Genomic DNA, 12,454 nt, shown 5'->3' on the forward strand with positions numbered 1-12,454 from the left:
TCGCTGGCCAAAGCGATTAAATCCCTTCAGGACCCCTCTGGGGAGCGGGGCCCTCTTTTTCCTGGGTTAAGAGATCCCTCCGTAACAGGGGAATCGTCGGCCAGCAGGGGCCGCTCTCACCGGAAGGAGGCACGGTCATCCAGAAAACGGATCCGCACTACCTCCCCTGAGCACTCGTCACACCAGTCAGCCTCTGGTAGCTCCACTTCTCGCTCACCCTCCCTAGAGGCCCGTAGCGATCACGACTCTCAGTATGAGTCTGATGCATCCTTAGACCCGGATGCTCCGGAGTTTAGATCTACTGTCGACTCCCTCATTGAGGCAGTCAATCATACACTAAAAGTGGACGATGATTCTAATTCTGCCCCGGACCATTCTGTTTCCTTTACGAGAAACAAGCGTTCCCATAAGACGTTCGCCTCTCACCCAGATTTCCTGGATATAGTCAGGCGACACAGGGAGCATCCGGATAAGCGTTTTACAGGCAAAAAGACTCTGGAGTCGAAGTATCCCTTTTCCGCAGATCTTGTTAAAGATTGGACGGAATCTCCACAAGTAGATCCTCCGGTTTCGCGCTTGGCAACCAAAACTCTCCTATCCGTTCCTGACGGTGCTTCTATTAAGAGTCCCACAGAACGCCAGCTAGATTCCCTAGCTCGCTCAGTGTACGAAGCCTCGGGTTCTTCTCTGTCTCCCTCCTTCGCTGCGGCGTGGGTTGCCAAGGCAATGGTTTACTGGGCGGATGCCCTCGCTAAATCCATTCAGGAAAAGGAACTTCCGACTGAGGTGGCAGACCTGGCCAAACAAATTGCCATGGCTGGAGATTATGTGATGTATGCGTCCCTCGACGCGGCGGACTGTGCAGCAACTGCAGCTTCTAACGCCATCACCACTAGGAGAGCTATCTGGCTCAGAGAGTGGCGCGCAGATTCCTCCTCAAAAAAAGTCTCTGATTTCCCTTCCCTTTCAGAGCGGGCGTCTTTTCGGAGAAAAATTAGACCAGCTTATTTCCGACGCTACAGGAGGAAAGAGCAAGTTCCTCCCTCAACATAGGCCCAAGGCCGCTTTTCAGCGTCAACAATATTTTCGCTTTCGGCCCTTTCGCAGTAGCCCATTCTGGTCCAATTCTGCCCCCTCATCCAGATCAGAACGATCCGCTCGCCCAGATAGGGACTCTCGACCTTCCTTCAGGCCGAATCAGTCCTGGCGAGGAAAGCCTAGGCAACCCAGAACCAGAGGGTCCAGGCCTGCCAGATTCGCCTCGCAATGACTCGGGGTCTTTTCCAGTCGACACCTCCAAAGTTGGCGGACGTCTGCTTCTTTTTCAGCACGTCTGGCTCTCCGTCGTCCACGACGAATGGGTCAGGGATCTGGTGTCGTCTGGTTACAAACTAGAATTCTCCGCCTCCCCTCCAGCACGGTTTTTTCCATCTCGTCTCCCAAGTTCGGGAGCTCATTCCGGCGCCCTTCGCTGCGCCATCGAATCCCTCCGCCAAAGCGGGGTCATTGTTCCGGTTCCGGAACACGAGAGATTCAGGGGTTTCTACTCAAACCTCTTCGTCGTGCCGAAAAAGGACGGGACGGTACGCCCCATTTTGGACCTGAAGCTCCTAAACAAGTACGTAAAGGTACGGCACTTCAGGATGGAATCTCTCCGATCAGTCATCTCCTCTATGGAAAGAGGGGAGTTCCTAGCATCAATAGATATCAAGGATGCTTACCTTCACATCCCTATCTTCCCGCCACATCAAAAGTTTCTCCATTTCGCCATCCTGGACGACCATTTTCAGTTCACAGCCTTACCCTTCGGTCTCGCCACGGCGCCCAGGGTATTTACAAAAGTCATGGCGGCTGTCATGGCTATTCTTCACTCTCGAGGAGTGGTCGTGTTGCCATACTTAGACGACCTCCTCATAAAAGGTCCGTCTTATCAGGCCTGCGAAGCAAGCGTCTGCATTACCTTGGATTCTCTTTCGCGCCTGGGCTGGCTAATCAACTCGGACAAGTCCTCTCTCATTCCTGCCCGACGGATTTCATTCCTAGGCATGATCCTGGACACATCGAGGGGACTGATCTTACTTCCTCGGTCCAAGGCCCAAGAGCTTCAGCAGGGAGCTCGGACGCTCTGTCACCCTCGTACCCGGTCCATCCGTTTTGCCATGAAGATTCTGGGAAAGATGGTGGCCGCAATAGAAGCTGTTCCCTTCGCTCAACTCCATCTCCGCCCCTTACAACAGGCTCTGCTGGACATCTGGGACAGGAATCCCTTATCCCTCGATCGCCCATGCCCTCTGTCACCACGGATCAGGCAAGCCCTCACATGGTGGACTCTGGAATCCTCTCTCCTCCAGGGGAAGTCTTTTCTCCCGATCCGCTGGCTGGTGGTAACCACCGATGCCAGTCTCCTCGGCTGGGGAGCGGTTTCCCTACACCACTCTGCCCAGGGGCGTTGGACAATTCGGGAGTCGAGGCTCCCTATAAACATCCTGGAAATTCGTGCGATCAGACTCGCCCTGAGACACTTTCATCCCCTGCTTGCGGGTCACCCAGTTCGAGTTCAATCGGACAACGTCACAGCCGTGGCGTATATAAACCATCAAGGGGGTACCCGCAGCAGGGCGGCGATGCAGGAAGTCTCCCACATTCTTCGTTGGGCCGAGGCCAACCACTCTATCATTTCCGCGGTGCACATTCCGGGCGTGGCGAACTGGGCGGCGAATTTTCTCAGCAGTCAGGGCCTCGCCTCGGGGGAGTGGGAACTTCATCCAGAGGTTTTCCGGCAAATCTGCCTTCGATGGGGAACCCCGGACGTGGATCTGATGGTGTCCAGACTGAACGCCAAAGTTCACAACTTCATAGCACGGTCTCGGGATCCCCAGGCCATCGGGGTGGACGCTCTGATATACCCGTGGCATCGTTTCCAACTTCCGTACGTGTTCCCTCCGCTTCCCTTACTACCAAAGGTGATCCGAAAAATCAAGACGGAGGGGGTTCAGGTCATCCTTGTTGCCCCGGATTGGCCACGTCGCGCATGGTACGCGGAGCTCGTTCAGCTCGTGTCCGACGTTCCCTGGCGGTTACTAGACCGCCCAGATCTGCTTCGTCAAGGGCCGATCTTCCACCAGAGCTCAGGGGCCCTACGTTTAAAGGCGTGGCTGTTGAAACCTGGATTCTAACCCAAGCCGGTTTCTCTCAGCAGGTCATTCCCACCATGATCAAAGCTCGCAAGACGTCCTCTGCTCGCATCTACCACCGTACCTGGAAGACCTACTTCTCGTGGTGCAGGCTCCGAAGTCGCCCTCCGCTTGTTTTCTCTATTCCTTCCATTTTGGATTTCTTGCAGTCCGGTTTAGATTCCGGCCTGGCACTGAGTTCCCTCAAGGGTCAGATCTCGGCTCTATCCGTGTTGTTTCAACATAGGATCGCTGCCAACTTGCAAGTCAGGACCTTCATTCAGGGGGTCTCCCATGTGGTACCCCCCTACAGAATACCGTTAGAGACCTGGGATCTCAATTTGGTCTTGAGCGTTCTTCAGGAACCTCCGTTTGAACCTCTTCAGGACGTGCCGCTACCTGTCCTCTCCTGGAAGGTTGCCTTTCTTGTGGCAGTAACATCTATCAGACGGGTCTCAGAATTGACTGCTTTATCCTGCCGGGCGCCTTTCCTTGCCTTCCACCAGGACAAGGTAGTTCTACGCCCATCTCCGGACTTTCTTCCTAAGGTGGTCTCATCTTTCCACCTTAACGAGGACATCATTCTTCCCTCTTTCTGCCCACAGCCAAAACACAGGGTCGAAAAGGCCCTTCATACCCTGGATGTGGTACGGGCCCTCAGGAGATACATTTCCAGAACTGCTCCTTTCCGCAAATCGGACTCCCTCTTTGTTCTCACGGAGGGTCACAGAAAGGGTTTAGCGGCGTCTAAGGCCACGATAGCCAGATGGATTCGGTCTGCTATCGAAGAATCCTATCGGGTCAGAGCCAGACCTGTCCCGGCGGGGATTAGAGCACACTCTACTCGGTCATTGGGTGCTTCCTGGGCCATCCGGCACCAGGCGACAGCGGAGCAGGTTTGCAAGGCCGCAACGTGGTCCAGCCTGCATACTTTTTCAAAGCACTACAATGTCCATATTCAATCTTCTGCGGATGCGGCCCTTGGCAGACGTATTCTGCAAGCGGCCGTAGTGCATTTATAGTCAGTTGGTACACGGAGTTTATTTGGTTGTTTTGTTTCCCACCCAGGGACTGCTTTGGGACGTCCCATGGTCCTGTGTCCCCCAATGTGGCGAAGGAGAAATAGGGATTTTTGTGTGTACTTACCGTAAAATCCTTTTCTCCGAGCCACTCATTGGGGGACACAGCACCCACCCTTTTAGCTTTATAGCTTGTTACCTTTTTGGTTCCTGACTGTCTTCGACATGTTATACTCTAATGTTAGGTATTGTACTGTTATTAATCTCCTACTGCTTTTGCACTGAACTGGGTCTCTGGAAGCCAGCATGAGGGTGTATACTGCAGGGCAGGAGCTAACTCTTTTTTGTCTCAACTTAGTGTCAGCCTCCTAGAGACAGCAGCATAACACCCATGGTCCTGTGTCCCCCAATGAGTGGCTCGGAGAAAAGGATTTTACGGTGAGTACACACAAAAATCCCTATTTTTCCATGTTGTTTTTCGCTCTCCTCCTTCCCAGAGCCATAACTTTTTTATTTTTCCATCAATATGGCCATGTGAGGGCTTATTTTTTGCAGGACGAGTTGTACTTGTGAACAACATCATTGGTTTTACCATGTCATGTACTAGAAAATGGGAAAAAAATTCCAAGTGCGGTGAAATTGCAAAAAAAAGTGCAATCCCATGCGTGTTTTTTGTTTGGCTTTTTTGCTAGGTTCACTAAATGCTAAAACTGACCTGCCAATATGATTCTCCAGGTCATTACCAGTTCATAGACACCAAAGATGTCTACGTTATTTTTTATCTAAGTGGTGAAAATAAATTCCAAACTTTGCTAAAAATTGCGCCATTTTTCGATACCCGTAGCGTCTCCATTTTTCGTGATCTGGGGTCAGGTGAGGGCTTATTTTTTGCGTGCCGAGCTGACGTTTTTAGTGATACCATTTTGGTGCAGATACGTTCTATTGATCGCTCATTATTGCATTTTGATGCAATGTCGCGGCAACCAAAAAAACGTAATTTTGGCGTTTCAATTTTTTTTTTCCGCTACGCTGTTTAGCGATCAGTTTAATCCCTTTTTTGATTGATAGATCGGGCGATTCTGAATGCGGCAATACCAAATATGTGCATATTTGATTTTATTTTTGTTTTATTTGGAATGGGGTGAAAGGGGGGGTGATTTAAACTTTTATATATTTTTTTTTTATTTATTTCATATTTTTTTAAACATTTTTTTTTTACTTTTGCCATGCTTCAATAGCCTCCATGGGAGGCTAGAAGCTGGCATAGCCTGATCGGCTCTGCTCCATAGCAGCGATCATCAGATTGCTCCTATGTAGCTGAATTGCAGACTTGCTATGAGCGCCGACCACAGGGTGGCGCTCACAGCAAACCGGCATCAGTAACCAACCATAGAGGTCTCAAGGTCCTCTATGGGTACTATCCTGACGCATCGCTGACCCCCGATCATGTGACGGGGTCGGCGATGAGCGCATTTCTGGCCGCGTGGCCGGAAGCATTAGTTAAATGCCGCAGTCAGCATTTGACAGCGGCATTTAACTAGTTAATAGCGGCGGGTGGATCGCGATTCCTCTCGCCGCTATTGCGCGCGCACATGTCAGCTGTTCAAAACAGCAGACATGTCGCGGCTTTTATGTGGGCTCACCGCCGGAGCCCGCATCAAAGCAGGGGATCTGACCTCGGATGTACTATCCCGTCCGAGATCAGAAAGGGGTTAAGATCTATGGGTCAGAAATACACTGTGTTCCAAATTATTATGCAAATAATATTTCCTCATATTTTCTCTAAACTACCTATCTGAACTGCAGTCATTGTTATTTTCCAGTCATCTACTATTCTAGTATAATTGCAATGTTTTGGAACAAACTGCCTATGAAAACAGTATCTTTTTAAAAAAAAATAAACACTCAAAATGCATGTTCCAAATTATTATGCACAGCAGAGTTTTCAACCTTTTTTTTTATTTTGAACAAAAAAATGGTCAATTGTGAAGTTATAAGCATTATCAGCTTATTACAAAATGAAATCAAACAGTTTTCAAGTGAAAACTTTATTCTAGGTGATGTTACATTTGCACATAGGACCCTTTGTTCGAAAGAAGCTTCTGAACTCTCTCGTCCATTGAATCTGTCAGTTTTTGGATGGTTTGTGCTTCTATTGTTTTGCATGTGGACAGAATACCCTCCCAGAGCTGTTGCTTAGATGTGAACTGCCTCCCGCCATCATAGACACTCCTTTTGATGATGCTCCAGAGGTTCTCAATGGGGTTGAGGTCAGGGGAAGATGGTGGCCACACCATAAGTTTGTTCTCTTTTATGCCCATAGCAGCCAGAGATGCAGATGTGTTTTTTGCAGCATGAGACGGTGCATTATCATGCATGAAAATGACCTTTTTGCGGAAATCACGGTTCTTCCTCTTGAACCATTGCAGGAAGTGTTGTTTTAGAAACTCCACATAGATTATGGAGTTCATCTTTACCCCTTCAGGGATCATAAAGGGGCCGACAATCTCTCTCCCCATGATTCCAGCCCAAAACATTACTCCACCTCCTCCTTGTTGGCGCCTTAGCCGTGTTTTCATGGGGTGACCATCCTCCACTCCATCCATCTGGACCATCAGGCGTTGCACGGCACTCATTGGTGAACAAAACAGTTTGGAAGTCAGTCTTCATGTATCGTTTGGCCCACTGGAGCCGTTTCTGCTTGTGTGCAGTGGATAGAGGTGGTTGACAGGATGGTTTATGCACAGCTGCAAACCTCTGAAGGACCCTGCATCTTGTTGTTCTGGGGACGTTGGAGGCACCAGCAGCTTCAAAAACTTGTCTGCTGCTATGACAAGGCATTTTTGCAGCTGCTCTTTTAACCTTACGCAATTGCCTCTTGGAAAGAGTCCTCAATTTTTCCTTATCAGCACGCACACGTGTGTGCTGGGAATCAGCTGCATACTTCTTGATTGTGCGATGATCATGATGAAGTGTCTTGGCAATGTTGATTGTAGTCATGCCTTGACCTAAATACTCCACAATTTGTTGCTTCTCAGCAGCCAACACATCCTTTTTCTTTCCCATTTTGGCCAAAAATGTAGGCTGCTTAATAATGTGGAACAGCCTTCTTAAGTAGTCTTGCCTTTATTTGGACACACCTGCCAAACTACTTTGCACAGGTATCTGCAATTGCTTTCAGTGATATAAAGAGCCCTGACACACATCACCATCAATGAGTGTAAATGCAAACAAAAAAAATTCTAACCTTATCACTCCTAAACTCTTTGTGCATAAAAATTTGGAACACAGTGTAGATCTCCCTGAGAATCTGCCTCCAGAGCTTGTTTTAATGAAAGGGGGAGTTACCAGTGTGAGACATGTAGATCAGGAGAGCAGACTGTAAGTCATTATATGTCTCACACTGGTAACTCCCCTTTTCATTAAAATAAGCTCTGGAGGCGGAGTCTCAGGGAGATCTATGTCGGACCCGGAGATCTTAACATCTTATTCACATAAAAGAAAAATTTGGATTTCTCTGGAATAAGACATCGGATCGCAGATATCAAGGTATAATTTTCTTCAGCTTCTTATGACCTATATGCCCATATAGACTTCTTAAGAGGGTTGATCACATAGCTGATGGAAGGGAGTCTTGTCAGTAAGATCACCAAATTATTAAAGGAACCGTGTAATAAAAAGAGGTCATCTGCTGGAAACTGAACGCAGAGAGCATTTCCGAAGTCCTCTCACATTTTATGTAATATTCTGAATATAATATCGACTCAAGCAGTATCCATTTGATAACCTTATAGAAGTTGTAGAGCCATTGTTTGCAGGCCACGGTTCTTGCTGACGCACAGCTGTGCTGTGGTAATACAAGGCGGGTTATTACAGCGTGCTACACAGGACTTGTACTGTTCAGCCATCAGTAAGTCATCGCTTGCATTTTGCACGTCTGGATAACCTTTCTTCTCTGTTTCTTCCCAAGCAACGACACTCAGAGCTTCAATAAAGTGGCGGAACGCGTCCTCCTGCGCCTCCAGGAGAAGCTGAAGGGAGTAGAAGAGGGGACTGTGCTCAACGCAGAAGGACAAGTAAACCTCCTCATCCAGCAGGCCATGGATCCTAAAAATCTCAGCAAGCTGTTCCCTGGCTGGAAAGCCTGGGTGTAATGTGAGGACCTATCATATCTGGGATACATGTGTCAGCAAGACGACTTGTAAGAAGGCTTCACGTCATATACAGCAGCCATTCTAGGTTTCTCAGACGATCTTGGCCATGGATTTTGTGATATTAAGCTGTAATACCACAAACTGCCTATAGACAAGAGTGGCGCCGTTCTGGTAGAAAGCGGACCCTTATGACATGTTGTATAGTGTGCATTGCCAGTGGTCAGGAATATATGCGACTATTCCCATGTACAGTTTCCATGATGAAATGATCTCCCCCCTCTCCCTTGTATGGACATCAGACATTGTACTATAATTAACTAGAATTTTCACTTCTCGTTATGTAGATAATTAGCTTTGGCTGGAGGCAATGGTGCATTTTGTCCCTTTGACTGTAAATTCCAGGGAAGAATTAATGACATCTATTCAGGAATGATCAGAAGGTGGTCTATAATTTAGGAGCACTCTAAGGGCGTATTCAGATGTCCGTATAAATCGGTCCGAGACCCAGAAATGCATGAAGTTGTCACTCTTCAGTCGGGAGACCCGCGGCCAGTCGGTGCATTGCTGTCCAATCTCAGACCAATTTATACAGTCTGAATGCACCCTAATATCAATATAGAGATCATCAAGCTAACGGCCCCATCAGGTACCAAGATACCACTTACGCCTATCCTGTTAGTTAGAGTTAGTGTTGCTTTGTATGTAAAGGTCTGATCTGTACAAATGGCATAGTACCGTGTAGGTTAATGGCGTGGCATGTCAACAGTTAGCTTGCCATTTGCTATACCTGTATAAATTCTTGGCGCCCTTGGTCTTTGGTATAGGTGCTTTCTACAGTTATGATTTGACAGTACATTTTCCAGGCCCTGCATCCCCATAGTGTAGGGTGGGAATTACCTGTATAGAAATATATTTTTATAATTAAAGAACATGTCCCCTAAAATAAACCATTAAGTCACCTGTAAATATAAGGCCATCGGTTAACCTCTTTGAAGTTAAAAATATATTTATTAGTTTATCAATAAAATTGCAGTTAAGTTGGGTTATAATTAAGGAGGTCTTAAGGGCTGTCACTTAAGGCTGGATCCTTAAAGGGACTGTACCAAGTTTGGAAATGTATAAGGGATAACTTCCCAGCCGCTGGTGGACTAACCGTTGGGACCCCTAACTATCTCCATTCAGAACCATCCTCCCGTCTCAGTGGAGCAGAGGTTGAACATGAGCACCTCCACTCCATTCATTCTCTGCGGTACTGGTGGAGATAGCAGAGCACTGTACTTGGCACTAACATAGAGTGTAGCACAGCATGCTCAACCTCTGCTCCATTCAGACAAGACTGTGAGCCCCATTCTCTGAATCAGTGGTGGTTCCAGCTTATCTGCTATGCTTTGGAAATGTTTTTTTTCCAAACTAGTTACATCTCCCTTAAAGGGTTTGTCCGGGACTTTGTAAAAATAAAAGAATGCCTAAACACTGACCTCTCCTGTCGTCGATTCAGCTGCCTTTCCTGACGTCATGTCGACAGAGTGGCAGCTTTTCCACTCCACTCAGCCCTGTTGACAGGGCTGTAATGTCAACAGTCATCATTCTTTTTATTGAAAAACTCCAAATACAATTTTTCCATCTTTCAAATAACATAAATGACATACTCGTATTTTTCGAGTATAAGAAGCACCTAGGTTTTAGAGGAGAAAAATTTGAAGTAAACAATGTGGTCAATTCTGTACTAATATCCCTCATCCTGGTATATGTACCCATCACCCTCTCATCATCCTCCTGGTATGCATAGCCCCTATCCTGGTATGCATGGCACCCTCATCCCCTGTCCTGGTATGCATGGCACCCTCATCCCCTGTCCTGGTATGCATGGCACCCTCATCCCTATCCTAGTATGCATGGCACCCTCATCCTCATTCTGGTATACATGGTCCCCTCATCCCTATCCTGGTATCACCCCCTCATCTCCATTCTGGAATACATTGTCCCCTCATCTTCATCTTGGTATGCATGGCCCCCTCATCACCATCCTGGTATGCATGGACCCCCTCCCCATCCTGGTACGTATGGCTCACTTCCCCATCCTGGTATGCATGACCCCCATCAAAGAAACATATAAAATAATAAACCATTCTACTTACCTTCCCTGCGCTCCCTCGCAGCGCCCTGTGCTGATTTCAGCTTGTAAACAGCGTATGACACTTACTGTCATACGCTGCTTACAAGCTGAGGACAGGTGCCGGAATAGTCACTGCTCCCCATGTCTTGGACTATAGGACTGGAGAGCAATGACTATTCATTTTACTTTAATCACGGGCACAGCAGCCGCAATCAAGTGTGCCTGCAACTAATGGGAATATTCATTCTCTTTAATAGCTGGCACACGTAATCAGCCAGCAGCTGCAGGAACCGCCAGCTGCGGCTAACACTGTCTGATATTATTAAAGAGAATTAATATTCACTGCTCTCCATGCCCATGGGAGTGGAGAGCAGTGAATATTCTTTGCCTTTGGTAGTGGGCACACATGATCTCTCAGCCACAGGAAGCAGCGAATGACACAGGAAAGACATCGGCAACCCCGGGCGGCGTGAAAACAGAGTTGCCGCTCTGTCGACGTGATGTCCACAGCTGAATCGCCTGCACGAATGGTCTGTGACAGGTAGTGCCTGTCTGTTACTGTTTTGGCACATTCTTTTTTTTTTTTTCCTTCTCAGAGTCCTAGATATCCCCTTTATGCAATGAAAGAACAATGTGTCTAGAAATGCGATCATACACCGCCAGCTCCGAGTGATACAAAACCGAGGAGCAGGTGAAACTCACCCCTTACGGCAGAGGACAGAACATTCATAGATACACATAATATTCCAGCATTTTCTCATCTCTAGCTTTGGGTACTTTTTTTTATAGCTGAAATAGATGTATGAAGTTGGAAGGAAAAAAAACACATTTCAAGGTTCTGGCCATTCTTCTTTTTATTTCAGGTGTTCTTTAAAAGCTTACCTCCACCTTCTGACTCCAATGCATCTAAAATAAAAGCAAAACTTAAAAATAGAGATGATCCCTGTGCAATTGCAATCTGTTCTCACGGTCCTCACTCCATTCCATCTGTCTTCTCCATGGTACCAAACATTCAGTAGGCTTGCAAGAAATAGGAAAAGATCACGGCTGGAAAAGAGCATGTCTGCTGGAGGAAACTATACAGGTCTTGTTAGTGGGTCTACAGAGGAGCCATATACAAAAAGTGCGAAATTCATTATTTATTTTTTTGTTTGTTTTTTAAGTTTCATGTTTTGGCTTGTGGTATTCGCTGACTTTTTTTTGTGCAACATTCTTCAAAATGGCCCAGGTGGTTTATGAGTTTGGCGCAAATCAAAAATGCTTTATATTTTTGTCCTTAATTTTTTTTTGTTCGTTAGTTTTTAGTCCTAAAAGTGACGAATCTTTTAAAAACTCACATTTGTCTAAAAATGAGCCAAATTGGAAACTTCAAAAACAATGTTACACTTCATGAAATCTGTCTAATCTAAAACATCTGGATGAGCAAAGTTGTCGTATAAAAAAAAAAAACAACTTACAATATGGTGTAAAACATAGAGAACAAGGTGCAATTACTAAAGCCGCTAAAAATGAGCAAATTACAGCAGAAAAGTGGTGAAACCACAATGATGAACCGTAACAGCTGCATCATTTTTCAATTTAAAGTGGACATTAGACTGTAAGTTCATTGTATTCGGCTGTATGACGTAGGCACCGAGTGTAATGTCCGTTCTTCACGTATATGAAGGAATCATTTGGTTAGAATCATTTCAGGGCTGTAGATCTTGTTCATAATAAATGTAACTATTGTAAATGTGATGTGGTCTCAGTATCTGGAATTCTGACAACCAAGCAGAAGGGGTTTCCACTTTTGTCCGTGTCATGTTCAGGGTCCCAGGTCTCTGAAGTTATTCTGCTATTCTTCTATACTGATGGTCAGCAAGAACAAGGCTGGTGAGCAGGACCGTAACCACTGCAGATGTCGCTGCCACTACCTGGCCCGGTAGATGAGAAGCACGCCAACGCCAGCAAATACTTCAGCTAGATGTGTATTGTGTACTTTAGCTGAAGTGT

At 46.7% G+C, this 12,454-nt stretch overlaps 1 protein-coding gene across 2 annotated transcripts in view; it reads left to right on the forward strand.

Annotated features, from left to right (window-relative positions):
- Positions 1–12,194, forward strand: part of ATM (ATM serine/threonine kinase) — a 171,988-nt gene extending 159,794 nt beyond the window's left edge. For both annotated transcript variants that reach the window (XM_077298431.1, XM_077298432.1), the window contains exon 63: positions 8,163–12,194. In XM_077298431.1, the coding sequence (XP_077154546.1) occupies positions 8,163–8,346 (184 nt within the window). In that variant the 3' untranslated portion in view covers positions 8,347–12,194. The remainder of the gene's footprint in view (positions 1–8,162) is intronic.
- The last annotated feature ends 260 nt before the right edge of the window (positions 12,195–12,454 follow it).

This window comes from Ranitomeya variabilis, chromosome 3, assembly GCF_051348905.1.
Source record: "Ranitomeya variabilis isolate aRanVar5 chromosome 3, aRanVar5.hap1, whole genome shotgun sequence".
Taxonomy (NCBI): Eukaryota; Metazoa; Chordata; class Amphibia; order Anura; family Dendrobatidae; genus Ranitomeya; species Ranitomeya variabilis.